Genomic DNA, 27838 nt, shown 5'->3' on the forward strand with positions numbered 1-27838 from the left:
GCTGAGTTACTCCAGCATTTTGTGTCTACCTTCGATTTAAACCAGCATCTGCAGTTCTTTCCTCCAACATTTTCAGGAGGTTGTCTCTGTGTCTGTTTTGTCTCTCTGTCCATCCTCCTCCTCCCCACTCCTGTTGGGCAGACGATGCAGAAGCTTGAAAGCGCGCACCACCAGACTCGGGAACAGCTTCTGTTATCAGGCTTCTGAACGGTCCTTCCATAAACTAGGATACATTCCGTCTCACCTCTACTTCATTGAGGACATTGGACATTGGAGCTGGTGCGCTACAATGCTGGGAACTGTATTCTGCACTCTGTATCTTCCCCCTTTGCTCTCTATTTTATTTGAGTTTGACGATCATGTTAATGTACTGATGGGATAGCATGCAAAACACAGCTCTTCATTGTACCTCGGTAGATGTGACAATAATAAACCTAAACCTAAGGATAGTATTATGTGCCAGAAGGAAACACACAAATGTGTCCATTCCTGAGCTAAGGCTCAGCAGCAGATGCACGTTGAGTTTATTAACACAGGATGTAGTGGCTGTCTTTAGTAGGACACTATCCATGGGTCCCCTTGTCTTGCCCCCATTAGTGTGGCTAAATAGACCAGGGTAGGTATTTTTTGTGGGATTGTCCCGTTATGTTCAGTAGCATGCCATCTTGTGTATTTCCCCTTGAATCATCAGGATTAATAATCCATCCCTTGCACCAGTTGATAAATATATTAAGCAGCATCGTTGCAGGCCAGACTTCATTGAAGCCTCCACTTGCACGAACGAGGGGAAATGTGTGATTATTCCTGGTCTTAAAAGTATAATTCTAAAACCGAGAAAGTAGGCTGCGTTAGAATTTCATTGTTCCTTTTCGGGACATATGACAATAAAACGTTCTTGACCCTTTTGGGGGGAAAATGACATTATTTTAGATTGGTTGCAATCTGTGGTGTAAAATTGCATGGAAGCATTGTGACTTTGTCCTGTTGCTCCATGCTAAAGTTAAGTACATTGTAGTTATTAATGATCATCAACTGCCGATTAAAGATCTTGCCATGAATATAAAGTTTAATTTCTGGTCAATTGGGGAAAGTTTTCCTTCATTCAGCAGCCATACAGTACCTGTGGAAGGAAAGTTGTTAAGGTTGGCCCCAAGATGATCTGAGGAAGGTTTATTGACACAAAATAATAATGTTCTCACTGACTCGTTTGAGATCTGATGAGTGAAAATTAACCCTGTACAATAACTGGCTGTACCTTCCATTCAGAAAAGGTAGCAGCGTTTGGTGTGACTGGCTAGGGATGCAATTGTAGACGCTGATGCTGTTAATGAGGGAAGGGACACAAACATGAAATTGCCGCAGATCTGTATGACCCCTTTATGTAATAAAAGATGTGACTTATTTCTCTTTGATAACACATCCGGTGTGAATGTCATTGCTTTGTATGTTGTGTATTGTCCGCGTATAATTCACGGTAATGACTTGCTGCTTCTTTCTTTCTATGCTGTCTTTCCTGTAGAGCCCACACCATTTTGAGCCTGACTTTGGGGTAATGTAGACCACCCTAAAAACTTAAAAGGTTTCAGAGAGAGGTCACAGTCGTCAAGGTGAATCAGTTTGTTGTTGCATCACAATCACTCTAGGTGTGGGTAGAATCGATTTTAAACAGATTTATGTCTTTGTCACTGAATCATATTTACTGGGCTCTTAGACGTTTGTCATATTTTTCCTGTTCACGCTTTTGAATTCTGAGATCGTCTTGGTTATCCAGACTTCCCAACTAGTAGCTGATTCGAGCTTGTATAGTAGCAAATACTAAAAACAACTTCAATTCAATTCAGTTTTATTTGTCATATGTAAGTTAACACAGGGTCAACGGTACAATGCAATGTGACAAGACCACAGGTCACCTCAGCAATAATATTATAAGGATAAAAATTTACAATTTATACAGTACTTACGCTGTCTGTTATTTGAAAATTAATGCCTTGTGAAAGAAATCTTGTTGAGATGAGCAGATATTTAGAGAAAGCAGAGTCTTGACGTGCGATGGTAGACAAAAAATGCTGGAGAAACTCAGTGGGTGAGGCAGCATCTATGGAGCGAAGGAATAGGCGATGTCTCGGGTCGAGACCCTTCTTCAAAGCCAGGTGGGCTGAAAGCACGGCCAGTAATGGTGGAATGAAGGGGTTGATGTCTGAGAAACAGAAGGGATGTAGAAGTGGAGATGGTAAAGATGGGAAATGCAGGCATGGGAGAACTTTGGTCGTGCTGGAGCAGAGTGAGAGTTAGGAGAATGTCCAGGAACGGTTTGTCTAATTCTGTTAATCTGGAGAATTGTGAATTTGTAGCAGGACTGTGTTAAAAGATTGTTTCGTGTGGAAACTTACCCATTGATATAGGAGGTGAGAAAGTGGTTAAGTAAGTCCAGTAACCACACTTGTACTGTGGTGAATGGAGGCTCAAAAGCAACCGAGTTTGAAAGAGCAGTGATTTTTTTTTAATGTATATTATAAGATGAGCATGAGGTGCAACAGTATATAGAAAAGGATGCTTTACAGGGGGTGAAAGGATGGATTTTTGTTCATGCTAAAGAGTTGACACGGAAGAATCACGCAGTAATATGGTTCATTGATACTGCAGTAATTTAGAGATAACAAGTCTTTCAGATAAAACTAGGTTTCATTCAAAGCTGATCATGTGATGCGCAGCAGGATTGTTTTTGTAAGAGTCCTCGTGTTTATTTGTGCAGACATTTTTGAAGGCAGTGGTGAACGTGGTTCTGAGATGTGATATTGGCCGTGAAAGAGGAAGTTGTGATTATGGCGTGGGTTGTGATGAGTGGATGCATTGGAGAACATCAAGACCCCGAGTCACAGCTGTTGCAAATGTGGGAGAATATAGGACGAGTGAAGATTGGGGTACAGATGCACAGGAGGGATATTCTTGCAAGAGGACACATGGGATGTGCTGCGGGGAATTACTTGTAACAGGAGTGAACTTGAGTCTATTACTATCCCTCAATAACAACACAATCTGATCTTCATACTTTTGCTTGTGGACTTCCAGGAATGGCTAAAGAATTGAGTCCTCCCCAATGTTTCACTGCCCTGGTGGGACAGAGACATTTGCAACTTCTCTATAACTAATTAAGACAGGCTTTGAGTTCAAACTTGAGCATTTTGCCCACAAGGTTGAATGATTAAAGAGGATGAAGGTGTCTTCACTAGAGAGGTACCCCCTCGTCCCATCATAGCAAGGCACTTAGTCTCACAGGATCATTGCACCAGTGACGCTGTAGTTTACTGTTTAGGATGCCTGCTTTTCCACAGCTGCTGGGTTAAGAATAGATTGATGTGACTTTAGCATTTTTCACAAGAGAATCGTTTGGGGTTCCCTCTTTCTTCGTCTTAAAACCAAGAATTCTGGGTTGTATTTGAAAAATCTGAATTTTCCCCTTTCTAAAACCTAGTAATAACAGCTGTTGTGGTTCAATTGCCAAGCTTTCTAGACTAAAGGTCAAAAATGCTCTATATATCTAATTGCTTTAATTACTGAAAATACTTCTAAACGCTGTACAGCGTTATTTTCACTTTGATAATCTATTGAATATTTCTCACGGTACGATTGCACAGATGTGCTTGAATGGAAACTTTGTGCCGTAAATGACCTATTTCAGTTGAACAAGTTATTAAACACCTCAATAATTCTCTTAGTGGGAGTGAAATGAAGTGATGGCTAGATGTTGTAGTACAAATAACTCAGAAGCTAAGACAAAGTGATTATTCATCTTGGCTCTTAATTCCATCCAATCCTAAACTAAACAAGGAGCTTGTATGAAGGTGATGCTGTTTCTTATTTACCTTGTTCAGGCTGTGACAACTCCATCTGTGGCCATTCAATGATGATTGCATGTTTGTCCATGGTACACTGAATGCATTTAGCCTGGTATGTTACAACCAAGACTGTCTTTAAAGCACACCTTGCACTGTGGTGCCTTTTAGTAAAGATCACCTGCTTGGAGACTTTCTTCCTGTGACTATTTGAAACTCACTTCTGTGTGGACTGAAGTAACTTTATAACAAAAATGAGAAAGGGCCACTAAGAACAAATTAACCATGGAACTGTGCTTTCATTAGTTGTCATTTCTCATTTTGTTATAAATCTTTTATTTTCCTTTTTTCCCCGCCTGTGTCATTATTAGGCACCTGCCCTTTATTATTCAAGTGCTTACACTAGCCACATCCTACGGAATATGTTAAAGTTGTGTAAACGTTATGTTTTAAACAAACACTCAAAAATAAAATAGCCATTTGTTTTTTCTGAGGCAACAGTTCTTGGTACCCCTTGTCAGGCTCTGCATGGCCTAATATCTGCACAAGAATTTTACATAAACCAAAATAGAGTAATATGGAATATGAATGCGCGACCATTTTACCAAAGCAGCTGAACAAGTTGCCCGTAGCTCCATCTACTTCAGCTTAAAGCAGAATGGTAAGGTCTGTGGAGTTTTGCGAAAACGTAAAACAAATGTGACATCCTAGAACACAAAACTAAAAGGAAAGTCCTTTGTTAACGGTGATGTTGGCTCGTGAACACTACCAGCCTTTGCAGATGTTTCTATGAAAGTGCTGTCAGTAAGGGAAAGTTCTTTAAGTTTGCATTGTGAGAATTTACTGAATGCTTTCTTCGTACTTGCAGCCGTTTCCTCCATCCCTGCAGCTCCGGCTCTTCCCCCGTCTCACAAGTTGGAGGTGCCGCTGCCATCAGAGTCCACGCCTCTTGCCAATGGGACGGGCAGGGGAGCCTTACTCGGCTCCATTCAAAGCTTTAAGAAGGGGCACCTAAAGCCAGCGACGACACGTGATCACAACATGCCCACCATCAAATAACACAAGCTGGCATCCCAACGCCGGGGCTGTGTGGGGCGAGAGTCGAGCTACTGTACGGGACAATCATTCCTTTTGATGAAGCTACATGCAGTATGTTGCAGCCAATGTGTTCCCCTTGTGGTCATTGCTATATTCCTAAACATCTTCTCATTAAGCACTTGTAACTGTGGAGCCAGCAATCTGCAATAAGTTTACCTTGCGGTAATACAAAGATGGCAGCAATCTAATTTGCAATAATGTATCTTAAGAATTTGCTGTAGTTTGACTGTAATCTAACCTTGATTTTCTGAAGAAAGTGCACTTTAAAGATTTGTTTTACTGTATAAACAAAAGAAACAGCTGTTTCTATGCAGACATTTTTCATAGTATATGTACAAATTTCTTGTAAACAATGATTAGATATTCATTTAATATTTTATTAAAATAATTATCTTGGCAATTCACTATTCTTTGGAGTCTTGTGAAAATGCAAATTGGAGTAAGTCAGGCAGCAGCTCTGGAGAACATGGACAGGCGATGTTTCTGGGCGGGACCCCTCTTCAGAAGGTGCTGCCTGAACTGCCAAGTTCATCCAGCACTTTGTGTTTCTTGCTGCACCGTTCCAGCACCTGCAATTCCTTGTCTACATTAACTTCACTCTCCATTCACAGCTGTGGCTCAGAGAGTGGAGGTTGAATCTTCCAGCATGGATCCATTACTTTAGAAAGAAAGTTATTACACAGAAGGTAATTTGTGCTTTAACATTTGTATTTCCACTAAATATGCGTCAAGAAACCAAACTATGGTCAGTCAGTCATCCCGTGTTTGCAGCACTGGATATAAGTTGACAAACTTGCCTTCTTGTTTAATTACCACAGTAATTGGTAAGTTTGTTCAATTCCATCCTGATCGGAGGTCGGTTCTCATTATTATTGTGCGGCACTAGCTCCGTGCTAAATGGGAAAGATTCAGAACCTAACAGCTCAATGTCAGCATCAGAGAACGGCCTTTCCACATAATGGTTAACCTCAAGGCCTGGTATATCCTTCACTGCACAATCACTACCAGATGACTAAACCTGGAACATACCAACAAATCTTAACCTGGTCAATCTGCTATGTGTGACCCAAATAGCAGGAGCAATGTGCTGTAGCCAAAACCAAGCATTCATAGAACAATACAAGTCCAAGCCGAACATGATGCCAGGTTAAACTGATCTCTGCTTGCACATGACCCGTTCCCTGCCTGTCCACATGCCTCTCTGAAATGCCACCCCTGGCAGTGGCTTTCAGGCACCCACTACACTCTGTGCAAATAATACTCCCACACATCTCCTTTAAACCTCTCACTTTAGATCTATGCCCTCAAGTCTTTGGGGAACGCTGGGGGAAAAGGTTCTGTCATTCCCACAGTGAAAAGATCATTTGAAAGCCTTCTAAACCAGCACATCCAGCCATGAGGTATACAACAGAAAATAGACACAACAAGCTGCAGTAACTCAGCAGGACAGGCAGCATCTCTGGAGAGAAGGGCGCTGCCTGTCCCACTGAGTTACTCCAGCTATTTGTGTCTATCTTTGTTTTAAACCAGCATCTGCAGTTCCTTACTACACATGAGGTATACAACAAACATGAGGCAACTCTTAGCCATATCTCCATCTCCACAGATGGTGGATCCCCAATGTCTTCAACCAGAAGCATCATCTTTGGGTTAACACTCCTAACCTCCACATAAGCGGCCAGCCAGCATTATCCACTAAATGTCATTGAATACATTAAACACATCAAAACCCTTGGCAACACACATCGGCAATAATAGACGAGAAGCTCCATAACTAATCACCTATAGAGTTATGCAGCATGGAAAACAGGCCCTTCAGCCCAACTTGCCCATGCCAGCCAAGATGCCTCATCGACACTCTGACATCCATTGAATAATATGAAATACTAGACACAGGCTCTGCAACAACAACTCAAATGCAGCTAAATTCTGTTCCACCAGTCTGCTTTCAAAATAATGAGGTGTGTTAAGCAAGAATAATACACCAGTCTGGGATCTACTGCAGCAACAGGCTTATCATTTACAAATAGAAATCCATGTTCTCTCTCCTGTAGTAAATCAGCAACTCGGGGGGAAAAAGTGAATCCAACAGCTTCAAACCAATGACATTAAACATAACTCACTAAAGGGCCTGTCCCACTTAAGCGATTTTTTTCGGCGACTTGCCGGCACCCGTCATTAGTCGCAGCAGGTCTCCGAAAACTTACAACATGTTGAAAATCCAGCAGCGACCAGAAAAAGGTCCGACTCTTTGGGCGACTACTCATGACCATACAGGCTTCACCCCACGAGTCTCCGAAAATGTTCAACATGTTGAGAATCCAGCGGTGACCAGAAAAAGGTGCGACTACTCACGACCATACAGGCGTCACCCTGCGGGGTGACGCCTGTATGGTCGTGAGTAGTCGCCCAAAAGAGTCGTACCTTTTTCTGGTCGCCGCTGGATTTTCAACTTGTTGAAACTTTTCGGAGACCTGCCGCGAGACTGCGCCAGCAAGTCGCCGAAAAAAATTGTGTAAGTGGGACAGGCCCTTAAGTCATGAGGACATTTGCAGGCAAGGTCAAAATTCCTGACTGAAGCTTGACTCTAGTTTACCAACCAAGAGGAATTGTGATCAGTATAAACAAGCATTCACAGTAAAATCAACACTTGTGGTTTTGGAGATACAGCTACTTATTCTTGTTAAAAAGGAATAAGATTTTTGTTTTCAGAACTTTTAATTTCATTCAATTAATTTCAATGCAGTTATATACATTACAAAAAAAAAACCCACAATGGTATAATTGTAACTGATAATTGTGTAACTCAAACAGCACAGCTATTTCGCAATAGGTTATTTTTTTAAACCACGGAGTGTCTTTCAAAACATTCATAAATAGTCCAAAGGAACATACTGTAACAGTTTCACAAACCAATTGACCAAAGACACAACACAATTTTTAAAAATGAGTTGATAATGCAAATTGAATATCATAATCTATCAAAGCGTTAAAAGTTAGATGAAGCCATTGATTTGTTTTCATTGATTCATTGTTACATATGAACCTAAGGGCTTATGTCAATCCCTTTACTGACGGGTAGATGTAAAATAATGCTTACAATTTGAGATTGACTTGTTAAAAACGATAAACAGTACCGGAGATATGAGTGTACGCGCCTGTGAGTTGGGGGCTATGTGTGAGTGGATAGAGCGGGAGATGGGGTAAACGGAGCGAATGAATAATATTAATATAATATCAAGGGGGGGATGGTGTGTGTTAGGGGTGGTTAGTGTGTGTGACGTCATACACGCGTTGAGGGGACGGGACCCAACGGGTCCTACTTGGTCTAGTGAGTGATAAAAGTAACAGAAGCAAAAGTATAATAACAACATTACAATTCTTCCTTCTTCATAATTTGAACGATATTATAATCCTATTTTTGAGGGCTGATTTTAACATTTGCCCGTTAGTGAGATGGTACGCTTCAGATTAAACAGGCTTCGCCCCTTGCCAGCATTTGAAATATGCACCAACTGGGAAATGATCCACCACTCTATTGATGTTGTATCGTTTTACCGATGCATTATTTGCCAACAGTCTTGCTGGCACCAAATATTCTGTACATTCTACCTCTAACTGCAGGATGACATAAACACTAAAGTTACATTAGATGCCAGTGAAGTTATTTAAATAGTGATGGCAGACTGGTAAAAAGCAAGATAACACTACACATGGAGTATTTTCTTGACTGTAAAAATGATATCTTTAACCTGAGGTATGCTGTTATCTTCCAAGATCTTTGCGTAGGGCATAGGAAGGTCTGCACCCGTCACCCTCACCACTGGAGCATCCAGGTAATTGAACGCTGGGCCTGAAATGAAACATTATGGTACAGTTCAACAGTGAAAGGCCTGGATAGAGTGGACGTGGAGAGGATGTTTCCACTAGCGGGAGAGTCTAGGACCAGAGGTTCAGGGGAGACTTGATAGAAGTATATAAAAGGATGAGAGGCATAGATAGGATGGACAGTCAGAACCTTTTTCCTCAGGTTGGAAATGTCATGGCTGTAAGGGGGGGAAATTTGATGGAATTGTGCGGGGCAAGATTTTTCACACAGAGAGTGGTGGGTGGCTGGAACCCACAGCCACGGGTGGTGGTGGAGGCTGATACCATGGTGGTGTTTACGAGACTATTAGAGAGGCACATGGAAGTGCAGGGAATAGAGGGATATGGATCACATGCAGGCAGGTGAGATCGGTTTAACCAGGTATCGCGTTCGGCACGGGCATTGTGGGCCGAGGGGTTTGGTTACTGTTCTACGTTCAACGCGGGGAAACTTGCAACATCCTCTACGTATAGAAGTTCTTTACCTTCCATGATTCTGGCACAGATTTCAGCACCCACTCCGAACTGTGGCCAGCCACCCTCAACCGTTACCAAGCGATTGGTCTTCATCACGCTGGCTTCGATAGTCTCCATGTCCATGGGTCTGATGGTGCGCATGTTTATCACCTGAAACGGCACCAAATGCTTCACTGATAGGCTCCCGGGTCAAGGACGGTCATAATAATGAAAATATAACTGTACCATGGACACAACTTTGCAATACCATTCTGGAGTGGAAAAGACCACATGTGGCAAACAATAGTGAAGGCCTCACACACACGATCCCACAAGCTTCATAAGGCGTTGGGTGTATGGAACGAGCTGCCAGAGGAGGTAGTTGAGGCTGGTACTAAAGACCCACTGTGATGGAAGGCAAAGTCTTTTCTCTCCCCTGTTCTCCATGTCTCTCCCGATGTCCAAGCCCCATATGGGGCACCTTGGTCAGCATGGATGAGTGGGCCATGAGCTGTACGACTATGAAACATATCAAAGTAGTGTTTGCTGAATGCGACAATTATTGCCACCTACATAAATGACATGAAACCATGGTAAACGAGAATTAAAAGGTATTAAAAAAATGTTTGAAGGTAGACAAAAAAGCTGGAGAAACTCAGCTGGTGAGTCAGTTTGAATGTTTGAATCAATTTTCTGTATTGCCTGGCAAGATCTAAAATTGCAATCTGCAGATAAAATCTTTCCAACGATGTTTAGACATTAGGTGCAGGAGTAGGCCGAATGGTGTCGAAATCACCTGTCGTGAAATATCTTGGATTGCCTATCAGTGACATGGCTGCACTCATCTGCTTGTGATACTTTTGAGTAAACCAGCATCATCCCCCTTACATGCTGAATGTTGGGATGGTTCATTGGGATGTGGGCCAAACATGGGCAGGTGGGACTAGTATAGATGTGGCATCTTGGTCGGCAGGGCCGAAGGGCCTGTTTTCATGCTCTACCTCTCTGACACATTATTAAAGAGGGCTAATACTGATAGACCACGGTTAATAGGGCCTGGTCTTCCCACGATGTAACTGGAGAACTATCCTTCTCTTCGAGAACTGGATTCCAGCCAAACCATTATTGACCATTTAGAGTAGTGGAGAGAAGTGCTAATAACACTAACAAGCAGTGCAGCATCAGCGTCCATTTGGAAACGGCTAACATGTCAGATGGCAGATGAAGAATAGCAAGCTTCAATTATTTACCGTTCCCTTTCAACTTTTCTGAACGAGTCTGTCTTTGCAAATCACCCACCTCACAATCGATGCCTTCCTTTGCCAGAGCTGCTGCTGCATCCATGCAGTTGCCCACACTTTTGGAGTGTGCAACCAAGGTGATATTGGTTCCTGCAAGAGACGGCATACCTGGATTATACATGAACTGCACACATTCACCTGGATACAAGTTCAGTAAGCAGGATCGGGGGAAAACAGGCTGAAACAAAAATTATATAAAACTAGTGTTGCAGTTGAATTCATACATGTATCCGAAACGATTAAGTCAACCGGTCTCGTTAATCATGTAATGTGTAGGAGTGAACTGCAGATGCTGCTAGTTTACATAGAAGATAGACATAAAATGCTGAAGTCACTCAGCGTGACAGGCAGCATCTCTGGAGAGGAAATAGGCAACATTTCGGGGCCGAATCCCTCGGGAAAAATAACCCGAGGGTTTCGGCCCTGAAACGTTGCCTATTTCCTTCGCTCCATAGATGCTGTTGCACCCGCTGAGTTTCTCCAGCACTTTTGCTCTGAGCACACCACTATTTACCTGCTTTCTCCACTTTGGCTTTCCCTATTGGGACGAGGAAGTCTTTGGACTGGACCTCCTGAGAAACTTCAAAGGGCACACCGTACATCAATTCATTTTCCAGGAACACAACTGCAAGATAACAAATGGTCAATGCACCTTCCATATAAGATGGGGGTTCCAACATTTTACAGGCAATTTCATTCATAGTCATTGAAAGAAGGAACGTCTATTAAACACCAATTAGAACAGATCCCATTTTCAAAGTTGACGGCCTGGTGCCTGAAAGACAAAAGCACTTTCGTCGAATACAAGAAAAAAATAAGTAATCCCATCTTCAGTACCACAGTGCTGAGATTCAGAAACTCTCCAAGAACATTCTCAACTAAAGACCAAAACATCCCAAATCAAGGCGACCACTAATGTTCTTTGACGCAGGTTGTATTAGGTTGCATCAATCTGCTTAAATAATTTTATGACAACTGCCCCAAACTCAATATTTGACGTGCAGGTCGCTCTGCTATAACACGCGTTTTCATTAAAAAAAATTGAGGCAAGGTGAGTGATGAATTAGGGAACATGATGTGGGCTGAATTGGTTATAATATTATTTTTGATCGGGAACTAGAAAACCTCTTAAAACGTTATTTGGAAATTGACCAAAGTAAAAAAGCTGTCTTGGATTTGTGTAGGAGCTTTAAAAAAAGTTTCTTTCTAACCTCCCTGCAGTTATCAGACACCATTGTCTCTTAAGCACACCTGCGCTGTAAGTATAAAATACATCGCGGGGCTTGCTTTCACAGAGGCCCAGGGAGCCGTTGGTGCGAGGGGACCTGACACCAAAATCGGCATCGTTCCAGAGAAGGAGTCTGGTGGAAGCCTCTGATTGGTGGAAGAGGACCGGGTTTACATTTTGGCATTTCTGCCTTCAGGTTAAGGACTCTGGGAGTTACGTGTACAGTATTTATTAGTATTTATTAGTAAAGTTTAAAGGATAAAGTTTTGTGTTTTTTAATATTTAATATAGAGTTAATTTGGGAGTAAGATATGTCAGTGGAGATTGGCCCCGTGGTTTGCTCAGCCTGCAACATGTGGGAGATCAGAGATATGGTCGGTGTCCCTGGTGACTACGTTTGCAGGAAGTGTGTACAGCTGCAGCTCCTGGCAGACCGCATTGAACGATTGGAACTGCGGCTGGATTCATACTGGAGCATCCACGATGCTGAGAAAGTCGTGGATAGCACGTACAGTGAGTTGGTCACACCGCAGGTAAAAGGTAAGAGGACAGAAAGGGAACGGGTGGCCAATAGCCAGCAAAGCAGTAGGCAGGTAGTGCAGGAGTCCCCTGCGGTCATCTCCCTCCTAAACAGGTATACCATTTTGGATACTGTTGAGGGAGATGGCTCATCAGGGGAATGCAGCAGCAGCCAAGTTCATGGCACCATGGGTGGCTCTGCGGCACATGAGGGGGGGAAAAAGAGTGGAAGGGCAATAGTAATAGGGGATTCAATTGTCAGGGGAATAGATAGGCGTTTCTGCGGCCGCAAACGAGACTCCAGGATGGTATGTTGCCTCCCTGGTGCAAGGGTCAGGGATGTCACAGAACGGCTGCAGAGCATTCTGGAGGGGGAGGGTGCATATTGGCACCAACGATATAGGTAAAAAAAGGGATGAGGTCCTACAAGATGAATTTAGGGAGCTAGGAGATAAACTTAAAAGTAGGACCTCAAAGGTAATAATCTCTGGATTACTACCAGTACCACGGGCCAGTCAGAGTAGAAATAGGAGGATATTGCAGATGAATACGTGGCTTGAAAAATGGTGCAAGGGGGAGGGATTCAAATTTTTAGGGCATTGGAACCAGTTCTGGGGGAGGTGGGACCAGTACAAACAGGACGGTCTGCACCTGGGCTGGAATGGAACCAATGTCCTTGGGGGAGTGTTTGCTAGTGTTGTCGGGGAGGATATTAAACTAATGTGGCAGGGGGATGGGTACAAGAGCAGAGAGGCAGGGGGGTGTAAAATGAGGGTAGAAGCAATAGGTAGCAAGGTGAAAAGTAAAAGTGGCAGGCAGACAAAACCAGGGCAAAAATCAAAAAGGGCCACTTTTCATCATAATTGTATAAGGGGTAAGAGCGTTGTAAAAACAATCCTGAAGGCTTTGTGTCTCAATGCAAGGAGTATTCGTAATAAGGTGGATGAGTTGAACGTGCAGATAGCCATTAATGATTATGATATAGTTGGGATCACGGAGACATGGCTCCAGGGTGACCAAGGCTGGGAGCTGAACATCCAAGGATATTCAATATTCAGGAGGGATAGAGAGAAAGGAAAAGGAGGTGGGGTAGCGTTGCTGGTTAGAGAGGAGATTAACGCAATGGAAAGGAAGGACATTAGTTTGGAGGATGTGGAATCGGTATGGGTAGAGCTGCGAAACTAAGGGGCAGAAAACGCTGGTGGGTGTTGTGTACAGGCCACCTAACTGTAGTAGTGAAGTTGGAGATGGTATCAAACAGGAAATTAGAAATGCGTGCGACAAAGGCAAAACAGTTATAATGGGTGACTTCAATCTACATATAGATTGGGTGAATCAAATTGGCAGGGGTGCTGAGGAAGAGGATTTCTTGGAATGTATGCGGGATAGTTATCTAAATCAACATGTAGAGGAACCAACGAGAGAGCAGGCTATTTTAGACTGGGTATTGAGTAATGAGGAAGGGTTAGTTAGCAGTCTTGTTGTACGTGCCCCCTTGGGCAAGAGTGACCATAATATGGTTGAGTTCTTCATTAGGATGGAGAGTGACATTGTTAATTCAGAAACAATGGTTCTGAACTTAAAGAAAGGTAACTTTGAGGGTATGAGACATGAATTGGCCAAGATTGACTGGCAATTAATTCTAAAAGGGTTGACGGTGGATATGCAATGGAAGACATTTAAAGACTGCATGGATGAACTACAAAAATTGTTCATCCCAGTTTGGCAAAAGAATAAATCAGGGAAGGTAGTGCATCCGTGGATAACAAGGGAAATCAGGGATAGTATCAAAGCGAAGGATGATGCGTACAAATTAGCCAGAAAAAGCAGCATACCAGAGGACTGGGAGAAATTCAGAGACCAGCAGAGGAGGACAAAGGGCTTAATTAGGAAAGGAAAAATAGATTATGAAAGAAAACTGGCAGGGAACATAAAAACTGACTGCAAAAGTTTTTATAGATATGTGAAAAGAAAGAGATTAGTTAAAACAAATGTAGGTCCCTTGCAGTCAGAAACAGGTGAGTTGATCATGTAGCTCCAGAAAGGATATGGCGGACCAATTGAATAACTACTTTGGTTCCGTCTTCACTAAGGAAGACATAAATAATCTGCCGGAAATAGCAGGGGACCGGGGTTCAAATGAGACGGAGGAACTGAGTGAAATCCAGGTTAGCCGGGAAGTGGTGTTAGGTAAATTGAATGGTTTAAAGGCCGATAAATCCCCAGGGCCAGATAGGCTGCATCCCAGAGTACTTAAGGAAGTAGCTCCAGAAATAGTGGATGCATTAGTAATAATCTTTCAAAACTCTTTAGATTCTGGAGTAGTTCCTGAGGATTGGCGGGTAGCAAACGTAACCCCACTTTTTAAGAAGGGAGGGAGAGAGAAAACGGGGAATTACAGACCAGTTAGTCTGACATCGGTAGTGGGGAAACTGCTAGAGTCAGTTATTAAAGATGGGATAGCAGCACATTTGGAAAGTGGTGAAATCATTGGACAAAGTCAGCATGGATTTACGAAAGGTAAATCATGTCTGACGAATCTTATAGAATTTTTCGAGGATGTAACTAGTAGCGTGGATAGGGGAGAACTAGTGGATGTGGTGTATCTAGACTTCCAGAAGGCTTTCGACAAGGTCCCACATAAGAGATTAGTATACAAACTTAAAGCACACGGCATTGGGGGTTCAGTATTGATGTGGATAGAGAACTGGCTGGCAAACAGGAAGCAAAGAGTAGGAGTAAACGGGTCCTTTTCACAATGGCGGGCAGTGACTAGTGGGGTACCGCAAGGCTCAGTGCTGGGACCCCAGCTATTTACAATATATATTAATGATCTGGATGAGGGAATTGAAGGCAATATCTCCAAGTTTGCGGATGACACTAAGCTGGGGGGCAGTGTTAGCTGTGAGGAGGATGCTAGGAGACTGCAAGGTGACTTGGATAGGCTGGGTGAGTGGGCAAATGTTTGGCAGATGCAGTATAATGTGGGTAAATGTGAGGTTATCCACTTTGGTGGCAAAAACAGGAAAGCAGACTATTATCTAAATGGTGGCCGATTAGGAAAAGGGGTGATGCAGCGAGACCTGGGTGTCATGGTACACCAGTCATTGAAAGTAGGCATGCAGGTGCAGCAGGCAGTGAAGAAAGCGAATGGTATGTTAGCTTTCATAGCAAAAGGATTTGAGTATAGGAGCAGGGAGGTTCTACTGCAGTTGTACAGGGTCTTGGTGAGACCACACCTGGAGCATTGCGTACAGTTTTGGTCTCCAAATCTGAGGAAGGACATTATTGCCATAGAGGGAGTGCAGAGAAGGTTCACCAGACTGATTCCTGGGATGCCAGGACTGTCTTATGAAGAAAGACTGGATAGACTTGGTTTATACTCTCTAGAATTTAGGAGATTGAGAGGGGATCTTATAGAAACTTACAAAATTCTTAAGGGGTTGGACAGGCTAGATGCAGGAAGATTGTTCCCGATGTTGGGGAAGTCCAGGACAAGGGGTCACAGCTTAAGGATAAGGGGGAAATCCTTTAAAACCGAGATGAGAAAAACTTTTTTCACACAGAGAGTGGTGAATCTCTGGAACTCTCTGCCACAGAGGGTAGTTGAGGCCAGTTCATTGGCTATATTTAAGAGGGAGTTAGATGTGGCCCTTGTGGCTAAGGGGATCGGGGGGTATGGAGAGAAGGCAGGTACGGGATACTGAGTTGGATGATCAGCCATGATCATATTGAATGGCGGTGCAGGCTCGAAGGGCCGAATGGCCTACTCCTGCACCTAATTTCTATGTTTCTATGTTTCTAACACATCTGCTACTTTAATCGCAGGAGACCGTAGGAAACGACAAGCAATCACTTCTATTGACACTTGTGCGGGGTGGGAGATTGCAACCTTCACGTGGTCCACCCCTTTTCAACGAATGCAATCAACCTGGCGTGCACAAACAGAAGATCAAACAGAACATGTGTTCAAAAAGGAACTGCAGATGCTGGAATATCGAAGGTACACAAAATTGCTGGGGAAACTCAGCGGGTGCCGCAGCATCTATGGAGCGAAGGAAATAGGCGACGTTTCGGGCCGAAAGAAGGGTTTCGGCCCGAAACGTCGCCTATTTCCTTCGCTCCATAGATGCTGCTGCACCCGCTGAGTTTCCCCAGCAATTTTGTGTACCATCAAACAGAACATGTTGTCTTACAACTTTAGGCTGTGCACACCATACGCAAGAAGTTACTTTGTGCAATGATAAAACCAATGCAACATGTAGCCTTTAGTATTGTTAGCGTGCAGTAAAAATACTTATCGCTATTGAAAAGACTTAAAAAAAAAAAATCCTGAGCAGAAATAGAACTGTTATTTTGCGTTTGAAACATGATTTTCTATAGCACACAAGGTTCCTTAGGAACACAATGATCGTGTTATAGCAGAACCACCTGCATCTACAAATGGAGCTTCCTAAATAAAAGGGCAACAAAAATCACTAGTGATTCAGCTTTAAAACAAGCCCTGGGACAACTCATCTGTGCCAACCAAGATGCCGCATCTAGACACAAGGAACTGCAGATGCTGGTTTACAAAAAAACACACAACATGCTGGAGTAACTCAATAATTAACTGCCTGACCCGCTGAGTTACTCCAGCACTTTGTGTCTGTTTTTTCTCCATCTGAAGGGCCTGTCCCACTGACAGGATTTTTTCGGCGACTGCCGGCACCCGTCACGGTCACAGCAGGTGGCCGAAAATGTTCGACATGTTGAAAATCCAGCGGCGACCAGAAAAAGGTAGGACTCTTTGGGCGACTACTCACGACCATAACAGGCGTCACCCCGCGACATGTCGCCTGTATGGTCGTGAGTAGTCGCCCAAAGAGTTGTACCTTTTTCTGGTCGCCGCTGGATTTTGAACATTTTCGGCGACCTGCTGAGACTATGACGGGTGCCGGCAAGTCGCTGAAAAAATCACGTAAGTCAGGACAGGCCCATTTGCCTGCTTTAAAAGCCAATTGTGTAGCCTTCAAAGCATATTTGGTTCAGAGGCAACTATTCCACGTCAGCAGCCGAGAGTGAATTGAACTATCAACCTTCACAAAACAAAACACTTCAAGAACTAACCGGGATTATCATCTCGAATGGCAGATTTCATCAAGCCTTTGGCATCTTCAGCATTCCAAGGACTGAGCACCTTCAGCCCGGGGCAGTGGCTGTACCAGGCTGCAAAGCACTGCGAGTGCTGAGCCCCCACTCCGGCTGAGGAACCGTTGGGGCCTCTGAAGACGATGGGGACAGGGACAGCACCCCCAGACATGTAGTAGGTCTTGGCGGCAGAATTGATAACATGGTCGATCGCTTGCATCGAGAAGTTGAAGGTCATGAATTCACAGATGGGCCTCAAGCCAGCCTGAGGAAGGAGCCAGCGTTAAACAACCTTGGCGTTGCAAGGCCATCTTTGCACTAAAGAACATTCACATGCCCAGCAGGCAAACAAAATCTGATATGGACTTTTAATCTTCCATTCTAATATAATCATGCATAATCTTTATATATTTATGTGTAGAAAGGAACTGTAGATGCTAGTTTGCACTGAAGATAGACACAAACTGCTGGAGTAACTCAGATTGACAGGCAGCATCTCTGGAGAGTGGAATCTCAGGAATGGGTGGTGTTTCGGGTCATTCCTCTCCCGCCTGCCCCGCTGAGTTACGCCAGCATTTTGTGTCTATCATTTTATACATGTTCACTGCACGATATTATGACCTACAGCAGTTTGCCCTTTTGAACAATGACGTTTCTTTGTGTGATCATTCTGCCTCCCAATCTCACTAGCCCCATACCTGCAGGACGCCTTTATAGAGCCTCGTCACCGAGGATCAGCCTGCTCTTCTCCAGCAAACTCATGGGGACTGTGTAAATAAGCAAAGTTCCAGCTTGGTCTTGAAGGTTTGAAGGTTAATTGGCTTGGTATAAGTGCAAATTGTCCCTAGTGTGTTAATGTAAGATATTGTTAGTGTGCGGGGGATCGCTGGTTGGTGCATACTCGGTGGGCCGAAGGGTCTGTTTCTGCGCTGTATCTCTAAACTAGACTAAACTAAACAAACATGCCACCTTTAATAAACAGGCTTTTTCCTAATAAGATGTTTGTGGGTGCACAACTGTATGTGTGGAATACGAGTTAAATACAACGTTGAAGTTACATACCATAGCGGCACCAACTGCAATCCCTGTAAAGCCTATCTGAAAGAGAGGTTGAACAAGTTGAGTATCGTGGTAGTAAATGCAAACTGGACATTTCATCCTTACACAGTGACACGTACCTCTGTGATCGGAGTGTCGATGATTCTCTTATCTCCCCATTTCTTCCACAGTCCGCGGCTCACCTGAAGCAAACGCAAGCACCAAATATTTACAGCGACTCTCAGGGCTTACAATGTGACAGAAGTTTAGACACCAGCTGTGCCTCACCTTGTAAGCACCATCGTACTGTGCTACCTCTTCTCCCAGCAGGAACACCGTTTCATCTCGCTCAATCTCCTCATCCATCGCCTGGGTCAGGGCATCTCGAATGGTCAGCTGGACAGAAGAGGGTTGGGGGCAGGCAATCAATACACCACGTTGGACAAGAGGCTTGGTCTGTAACCCCTTCACCGTGAATGGGCTGAACAAGCGCAAAGATATTTAAGACACAATGCTGCTCTGAGGGAGGGCTGCACTGCTCCAGATGGAACCACACAGCCATGGTGATCAACTGAGATATTCTCAGGTGGACATCCAAGATCTCACGGCACTACTCTGAATAGCAGGGAGCTCATTCTGTGTGTTGTAGTCATATAGAGTGGGGATAAAACCCCTTGGCCCAATTTGCCAGTCAAATGATGGAGTCCCCACTCCCTCCCACCTACCCTTCCCACTCCCCACCGACCCCCCCTTCCCACTCCCCACCGACCCCTCTCCCCCCACCAGCCTCCCACTCTCCCACCCCCTCCACCCCGCCCCCCCCCCCCCCAACAAGGCAGGGAGCCCAAAATAAATGTGAAAGGGGAGACATTTAAAGGAGAGCTAAGAGGTATGCTTTTCCAGGAGGGTGATGAATATGTGGAGCAAACTTGCAGAAGTGTTTGGATAGAGTGGACGTGGAGAGGATGTTTCCACTAGTGGGAGAGTCTCGGACTAGAGGTCACAGCCTCAGAATTAAAGGATGTTCTTTTAGGAAGTGAGGAGGAATTTCTTCAGTCAGAGGGTGGTGAATCTGTGGAATTCTTTGCCACAGAAGGCTGTGGAGGCCAAGTCAATGAATATATTTAAAGCTGAGATAGATAGATGCTTGATTAGTACAGGTGTCAGTGGTTATGTGGGGAAGGCAGGAGAATGAGGTTAGGAGAGAGAGATATCAGCCATGATCGAATGGCGGAGTAGACTTGATGGGCCAAATGGCCTAATTGTACTCCTATCACTATGATATTATGAAGAGGAAATAGATATAATTCAATAGTTTTGTTTATTTTCACGTGTACCGAGGTACAGTGAAAAGCTTTTGTTGCGTGCTAACCAGCCAGCGGAAAGACAATACACGATTACAATCGACATGTCCACAGTGTACAGATAAGGGAATAATGTTTAGTGCAAGATAAAGTCCAATTAATGAAGTCTGAGGGTCTCCAACGAGATAGGTGGTAGGTTAGGGACACTCTTTAGTTGTTGGTAGGATGGTTCAGATGCCAATAAGAAAGGTGTACAGGCCTTTGCAGGACAAACAGGATTAGTTCTGATGAGCATCATGACTAGCATGAACAGCAATGGACCAAAAAGGCTAAGTTACATGAATTTAATTTCATAGTACTGTAGCATTAATTCAATCATTCTATATGTGGACAGTTATTTTATTCAAAAATCTAGGCTAAGTAAAACACTAAATGCTGGAGTAACTAATTCTAGACTCATTTAACATTTATGTGACAGTTTCAAAACACCATTTTAACTCGTAAATCCAATGTCTTGTTTACATCATTTACGTGAGAGCATGCTCATCTCCAAGAACTTCCACAGACAGAAGTAAACAAAGATTCCTTCTGCACTTCCGGGCTAACAATTAATGCCAAACACCTTTTAAAAAATTGGAAATTGGCAAATGATTTTAAAAGTCATTTTCAGATGGAGGACAACATTACATTTATCATTCAGTGCAAAGTTTAAAGGAGATATGTGGAGTAAGATTTCTGTTTTTTTAAACTCAGAGAGCGGTGGGTTCACACTGCTGGGGGTGTTGCTGGAGGCAGCTGTGATAGTGGCATTTGAAAGGCTTTTTGTCAGTGGCAATTCATGCTAGCCTGGCTCAGAGCTCGAGGCCTTAGTGGGCTGTGATAGAGACTTGTATATATAGACTCAGTGGGCTGTGATATAGACTTTTATATAAAAATCCAGTGAACTGTGATATAGTCGTATATATATAGACTCAGTGGGCTGTGATATTGTCACGTCTATATGGGCTGTGATGAGAGAACTTCTTCAAAGTAGCGGAGAGAGGAGGAGAAATGGGTCTCGACCCAAAACGCCACCCATTCCTCTCCAGAGATGCTGCCTGAGTTACTCCAGCATTTTATGTCCATATTCTCAGTTTCTATGCATTATATCTGACCTGTGTATGGCAATAATCTTCTGACCTGCATGCAAAAAAAAGAATGTCACTGTAGCTTGACACTCGTGATAATAAAGGAAGCATTGGGGCGAGGCTGGTGGGCATGGGTTGGTGCTGTGTGACTGAAGGTTATTTCACATTGATGGTGACAGAGGCCACAGTGGCGTTTGAAGGTTGTTTTAATATCGGTGACAGTTCAAGACAACCCGGCTGGGCCAGTGGGCCAGAGCCCCAGGGTCCGGGAGCCCCAGGCCGGGAGCCCCAGGCCGGGAGCCCCAGGCCGGCTCAGTGCCCCAGGCAGAGCCCCAGAGCCCGAGTGCCCGAGGCCGGCTCAGCGCGAAGGTGACCCCGCCGTACCTGAGCGGCCGCCGCCGCCGTCCTGTGCAGTTGCCTCCGCGTCCGCAGGCTCAAGGCGCTCTGTGTGTGTGCGGGAAAGAAGAGAGAGGGCGTTAGTGCGCGGACACCGACTGATCGCCCGCCCGGCGCTGTCTGTTCGCGGGGCCCGAGGCCTCACCTTCCCCCCGCGGAGCCACAACCTCAGCGCCGCCATCTTGCTGCTGCCGCCCCCCCCCCCGCGACACGAACCGCGGGCCGTCGCCTCGGCCAATAGCGCTGCTCCCAGCCTTGCCTTGATAAAAGATGGCGGCGCCCAGTTCAAATGGCCAGTGCGCATGCTTGGCAGCCTGCCAGCCTGTAATGTGTGGCGGCGACTGGCACCAGCACGCAGGGCGGCGAGTGACGCTGTACGCAGGGTGACAGGGCGGCGAGTGACGCTGTACACAGGTTGGCAGGTGACGCTGTACGCAGGGTGGCAGGGCGGCGAGTGATGCTGTACGCAGGGTGGCTAGTGACGCTATACGCAGGTTGGCAGGTGACGCTGTACGCAGGGTGGCAGGGCGGCGAGTGACGCTATACGCAGGGTGGCAGGGCGGCGAGTGACGCTGTACGCAGGGTGGCAGGGCGGCGAGTGACGCTGTACGCAGGGTGGCAAGGCGGCGAGTGATGCTGTACGCAGGGTGGCAGGACGAGTGACGATGTACGCAGGGCGGCGAGTGACGCTGTACGCAGGGTGGCAGGGCGGCGAGTGACGCTGTACGCAGCGTGGAAGGGCGGCGAGTGACGCTGTACGCAGGGTGGCAGGGCGGCGAGTGACGCTGTACGCAGGGTGGCCAGGCGGCGGCCGCGGGCGGAGCTGGAGCTGAGGCCCTCCCTGCCCGATGGACAATGGCGACTGGGACCAGATGGTGAGCGGGCCGGCCGGGTGGGGCCCCGGGGGTCGCCGGCGGCCCAGAGGGTCGGGGAGCGGGGGGCTGCTGCGTGCGTGGTGACCCCGGGGACCTGGGATGGTCAGTGGCGAGCGGCCGGGGCTGGTGAGTGGCCGCAGCCACAGACTCTTGAGTGTTGCTGACCCTGAGTAACTGTCACCGGGACCGGGCGTCGAGATGAAGGGCCAAGTGTAGAGCAGATGCTGCTTGACAGAATCACAGAGTGCTGGAGTAACTCAGCGGGTCAGGCAGCATCTCTGGAGGTGACGGGTCGGACAGTATGTAGAGAGCCGGCAAAAGGAGCTGCAATTGGCATGTATGTGTGAATTCTTACTTGCAGCGGCATAACAGGCAAAAGCAATGCCACATAAAACCACTTCTCCCACAACCTACCCCCTTCTCCAAACTCCCTTCTTCTGGTTTTACATCTCACCCTCCTCTCCATATCTCACTACACTTTGCCTTTACATCTCTGGCTTTTGTCCAACCATCTGCCACCCCCCCTGCCACCCAACCCACCCCCCCCCCCCCCCCCCCCCCCACCCCACCCACCCCCCCCCCCCACCCCCACCCCCACCCCCCCACACACACACACAAACTTGTACCCACCTGTCACTTGCCTGGCTTTGTTCAACCCCCTTATCTCTGTTCCAGCTTTCTCCTCCCCCACAATCAGTCTGAAGAAGTGTCCTGACCCAAAATGTCAACTTTGCATGTCCTCCACAGATAGAAACATAGAAAATAGGTGCAGGAGTAGGCCATTCGGCCCTTCGAGCCTGCACCGCCATTCAATATGATCATGGCTGATCATCCAACTCAGTATCCTGTACCTGCCTTCTCTCCATACACCCTGATCCCTTTAGCCACAAGGGCCACATCTAACTCCCTCTTAAATATAGCCAACGAACTGGCCTCAACTACCTTCTGTGGCAGAGAATTCCAGAGATTCACCACTCTGTGTGAAAAATGTTTTCCTCATCTCAGTCCTAAAAGATTTCCCCCTTATCCTTAAACTGACCCCTTGTTCTGGACTTCCCCAACATCGGAAACAATCTTCCTGCATCTAGCCTGTCCAACCCCTTAAGAATTTTGTAAGTTACTATAAGATCCCCCCTCAATCTTCTAAATTCTAGCGAGTACAAACCGAGTCTATCCAGTCTTTCTTCATATGAAAGTCCTGACATCCCAGGAATCAGTCTGGTGAACCCTCTCTGCACTCCCTCTATGGCAAGAATGTCTTTCCTCAGATTAGGAGACCAAAACTGTACGCAATACTCCAGGTGTGGTCTCACCAAGACCCTGTACAACTGCAGTAGAACCTCCCTGCTCCTATACTCAAATCCTTTTGCTATGAATGCTAACATACCATTCGCCTTCTTCACTGCCTGCTGCACCTGCATGCCTACTTTTAATGACTGGTGTACCATGACACCCAGGTCTCGTTGCATCTCCCCCTTTCCTAATCGGCCACCATTCAGATAATAGTCTACTTTCCTGTTTTTGCCACCAAAGTGGATAACCTCACATTTATCCACATTATACTGCATCTGCCATGCATTTGCCCACTCACCCAGCCTATCCAAGTCACCTTGCAGCCTCCTAGCATCCTCCTCACAGCTAACACTGCCCTCCAGCTTCGTGTCATCCGCAAACTTGGAGATGTTGCATTCAATTCCCTCGTCCAAATCATTAATATATATCGTAAATAGCTGGGGTCCCAGCACTGAGCCTTGCGGTACCCCACTAGTCACTGCCTGCCATTGTGAAAAGGACCAGTTTACTCCTACTCTTTGCTTCCTGTCTGCCAGCCAGTTCTCTATCCACATCAATACTGAACCCCCAATACCGTGTGCTTTAAGTTTGTATACTAATCTCTTATGTGGGACCTTGTCGAAAGCCTTCTGAAAGTCCAGATATAACACATCCACTGGTTCTCCCTTATCCACTCTACTAGTTACATCCTCGAAAAATTCTATAAGATTCGTCAGACATGATTTACCTTCATAAATCCATGCTGACTTTGTCCAATGATTTCACCACTTTCCAAATGTGCTGCTATCCCATCTTTAATAACTGACTCTAGCAGTATCCCCACTACCGACGTTAGACTAACTGGTCTGTAATTCCCCGTTTTCTCTCTCCCTCCCTTTTTAAAAAGTGGGGTTACATTAGCTACCCTCCAATCCTCAGGAACTACTCCAGAATCTAAAGAGTTTTGAAAAATTATCACTAATGCATCCACTATTTCTGGGGCTACTTCCTTAAGTACTCTGGGATGCAGCCTATCTGGCCCTGGGGATTTATCGGCCTTTAATCCATTCAATTTACCTAACACCACTTCCCGGCTAACCTGGATTTCACTGAGTTCCTCCATCTCATTTGAACCCCGGTCCCCTGCTATTTCCGGCAGATTATTTATGTCTTCCTTAGTGAAGACAGAACCAAAGTAGTTATTCAATTGGTCTGCAATGTCCTTGTTCCCCATGATCAATTCACCTGTTTCTGACTGCAGCACTGCAGTAGAGATGCTCCAGCACTCTCTATCTTCATTTCAAGTGTTTAATTGTCATATACATCGATAGAACAAAGGCATTCTTAGTTGCAGCCTGTAAATACAATAGACATACTGTAGATAATATTTCTGAGGGGTAACTTTTTCTCACAAAGGGTGGTGGGTGTATGCGACAAGCTGCCAGAGGAGGTAGTTGAGGCTGGGACTATCGCAACGTTTGAGAAGCAGTTAGACAGGTACATAGATAGACAGGTTTGGAGGGATATGGACCAAATGCTGGCAGGTGGGACTAGTGTAGCTGGGACATGTTGGTCGGTGTGGGCAAGTTGGGCTGAAGGGCCTTTTTCCACACTGTATCACTCTATGACTTAATACTGTATATACATTTGCAATCCTTACAGCCATTTACAAAACATTTGGTCTGTCCATTTTCCTCCACAGATGCTGTTGTTTTATTTATTTGTCTCCACTTTACGCAAGTAACAATCCCTCTATGTAAGCAGGCAAGTTTCTACTTTGGTCAATGTTAATTTTGTTCAAGAGAGTTCAATGTACTGATAACGGGACAATGACATTCTTACGTGCAGCAGGGCAACAGGGCTCGCTGTAAACATAACACAGATTGTATATAATAAATAGATATATAACCAAAAAAGTCTGAATTAATAATCACAAGACAAGTGGGAAAAAAACCTCCCAAAACCCTGAGTGCAACTAAAGACAGTCCATAAAGGTTCATAGTGGAGGTTAGTGTTGTGCAATGATTTTTGGGAAGAAGCTGTCTTGAACCTGGTAGTCATAGTTTTCACGTTCCTGTACCTTCCCGATGGCAGGAGTGAAATGAGAACATGTCCAGGGTAATATGGGTCTTCGATTGCTGCCTTGATGCATCATATTGGGCGCAAGGTGGCTTTTCAATCCCTTGATGTTTAAAGATTAAATCAGTGAAAGGAACAGGCCATGTGATTTAATGATGTAATGCCAGAATGTTTCTTCTACTGGGAATCCTTATTGTATTTCCTGTACTGGTTTACAAATAACCCACACAGTGGATGGCCAGTGTGGAGTCAATATAAAAATGAATGCTGAAGCAGTATTGAACTCAGGAAACAAATAATAACTCCTTGAAATTCTAATCCACAATTAGATCTAGAGTAAATGTATTTGAATTTTATACACCCTATGGTAAAGGCTTTAAAACTCGTTTCCTGTCTTTCAGACTAGGATAATAATGAATGAATTGTGGATGACATTTTTCATATTAAGTTGCAATTTTAGAATTGAAAATTTTTATGCGATCGCTAATGGGACAATTATTTTTATACAATGGATCATTTGGGATTGTAATAAAGCATTGTTAAGGGGAGCTGGATACATATATAAATGTAAGGATAGAAGTTGCAAATGTAATGTGAGTTTGGGACTAGCTGGGTTGCTGTGATGCACGTATTTGATGGGTTGAATGGCCACCTTCCAGGCTTTGTTCCTATCATGTTCTTGTTTTGCTTCTCTCGTTTCAGATGGGTGACCCAGTCACTCTGAATGTGGGAGGACATTTGTATTCAACATCAATCTCCACACTGACGAGGTACCCAGACTCCATGTTAGGTGTGATGTTCAGAGGAGATTTCCCCACGGCCAAAGACAACCAGGGAAATTATTTCATTGATAGAGATGGGCCGCTCTTCAGATACATCTTGAATTTTTTACGAACGGCAGATCTAACTCTACCTCATGGCTTTAAAGAGATAGATCTCCTCAGGAAAGAGGCTGACTTTTATCAGATAGAGCCATTGATTCACTGTCTGAATGACCCCAAGCCCCTTTATTCGTTAGATACCTTTGAGGAAGTGGTGGAATTGTCCAGCACACGCAAACTGTCAAAATACTCCAACCCTGTGGCCGTTATCATAACACAACTGACGATCACCACAAAAGTGCACGCTCTGCTGGAGGGCATCTCGAACTACTTCACAAAGTGGAATAAACACATGATGGATACCAGAGACTTTCAGGTGTCCTTCACCTTCGGACCCTGTGATTATCACCAGGAGGTGTCTCTCCGTGTCCACCTGATGGAGTACATCGCCAAGCAGGGCTTTACTATCAGAATGACCAGGGTCCATCACATGAGCGAGAGGGCAAACGAGAACACTGTGGAGCACAACTGGACCTTTTGTAGACGGGCTCGGAAAACAGATGAATGAACGCCTTTGTTTGCCACACCAAGCGCTAACACCACCATGAACATTAATGGATCACTGTGTAGAGAAGAATTTGTTTGACTACCCAGGTAACCATGTTCTGCAGCACCAGTAATCTTTGTATATTATCCATATTTCTATACATTAACCAAATGCTCTTGAAACGAGGTAGTGTAGGGTGTATATTCTTTTAATATTGAAACTTTTTTAGACGGTACCAGTTCGTTTTGTTTTATAATTGTTGTACTTTTTGTTGGTTCTCCCTATGTGCTTATGAAATAAATAGTTTGAAAAGTATGGCTCTGCTATTATATAAATGGAGGTTTGGGTCTATAAACAATACCCCAAAATGTTTTAAGTTTGTAAAGTGTGCGTCCAGATTAATATGATTACTAATGTACTTGTGGCTTTTAGTACATGTTAGATTTAGTCTGAACTAGACCAGGTGCGGACCCGTTGGGTCTGGTCCCCCAAGGCAATATTCCACCACTCACCCATAGCCCCCAACTGCACAGGCGCGGCTGAGGGGTTCCCGTTGTGATGCCAGAGATCCTGGTTGTGACGCGAGTCACGGCAACCCTGCCCCAACTGCGCCTCGCCATCCCTCTTCCTACCCCTAATCTCCATTCCCCATCAGCCCCCAGCACTCCCTCCCCTTCACCTTCCCTCTTCTTTCCCCTCTCCCCCTATACTCCCCCCCTCCCATTCCTTTCCCTACCCTCAGTCACTCCCTTCCTCCATAACCACTCTACCCTCCATACCCTGTTCCTCACCTCCCCCCTATACCACTCCCCCACTCTCCCTCATCTCCCCCAGGCCCTCCTCTCCCTCTCACTCCCTACCTCCCCTCCCCCACTCTCTCCTCACCTCCCCCACTTTCCCCTCCCTCTCCCTCTATCCACCTGCTCCACCACCCTTCACCTTCACCT

The 27838-nt window shown here is 45.1% G+C and overlaps 3 protein-coding genes across 8 annotated transcripts in view; 2 read left to right on the forward strand and 1 right to left on the reverse strand.

The window, feature by feature from the left end:
• The window catches only part of pxk (PX domain containing serine/threonine kinase like), a 40465-nt gene extending 35130 nt beyond the window's left edge, over positions 1 to 5335 (forward strand). The window contains exons 18-19 of one of the 3 annotated variants that reach the window (XR_004414600.1): positions 1520 to 1607; positions 4702 to 4809. Coding sequence is in view for 2 of the 3 variants with exons in the window: in XM_033036621.1 (XP_032892512.1) it covers positions 4702 to 4892 (191 nt within the window). In the remaining variant the exon portion in view is untranslated. Of the gene's footprint in view, positions 1 to 1519; positions 1608 to 4701 lie in introns of all 3 variants that reach the window. The other 2 variants (XM_033036622.1, XM_033036621.1) reach the window with 2 other exon arrangements.
• A 2295-nt stretch (positions 5336 to 7630) lies between these two features.
• pdhb (pyruvate dehydrogenase E1 subunit beta) lies at positions 7631 to 21554 on the reverse strand. Its single transcript, XM_033036623.1, has 10 exons — positions 21443 to 21554; positions 21286 to 21345; positions 18759 to 18866; positions 18611 to 18673; positions 18495 to 18530; positions 17412 to 17697; positions 11070 to 11180; positions 10554 to 10645; positions 9284 to 9425; positions 7631 to 8784 (listed from the first exon to the last, which is right to left on the reverse strand). Exons 1-10 carry the CDS (start codon positions 21476 to 21478, stop codon positions 8639 to 8641), a joined length of 1080 nt encoding a protein of 359 aa, XP_032892514.1. The 5' UTR covers positions 21479 to 21554; the 3' UTR covers positions 7631 to 8638.
• Positions 21555 to 22041: 487 nt separating this feature from the next.
• On the forward strand, positions 22042 to 27206 carry kctd6 (potassium channel tetramerization domain containing 6). 4 transcript variants are annotated; one of them, XM_033036627.1, is made up of 3 exons: positions 22054 to 22172; positions 25147 to 25208; positions 26226 to 27206. In XM_033036627.1, the coding sequence occupies exon 3, from the start codon at positions 26226 to 26228 to the stop codon at positions 26910 to 26912; it is 687 nt and encodes a 228-aa protein (XP_032892518.1). In that variant the 5' UTR covers positions 22054 to 22172; positions 25147 to 25208; the 3' UTR covers positions 26913 to 27206. The 4 variants fall into 4 exon arrangements, with proteins under 4 accessions (XP_032892515.1, XP_032892518.1, XP_032892517.1 ...); XM_033036626.1 differs by having other exon boundaries at positions 25147 to 25200; XM_033036624.1 differs by lacking the exon at positions 25147 to 25208 and having other exon boundaries at positions 22042 to 22172.
• The last annotated feature ends 632 nt before the right edge of the window (positions 27207 to 27838 follow it).

Source organism: Amblyraja radiata, chromosome 18, assembly GCF_010909765.2.
Source record: "Amblyraja radiata isolate CabotCenter1 chromosome 18, sAmbRad1.1.pri, whole genome shotgun sequence".
NCBI lineage: Eukaryota > Metazoa > Chordata > Chondrichthyes > Rajiformes > Rajidae > Amblyraja > Amblyraja radiata.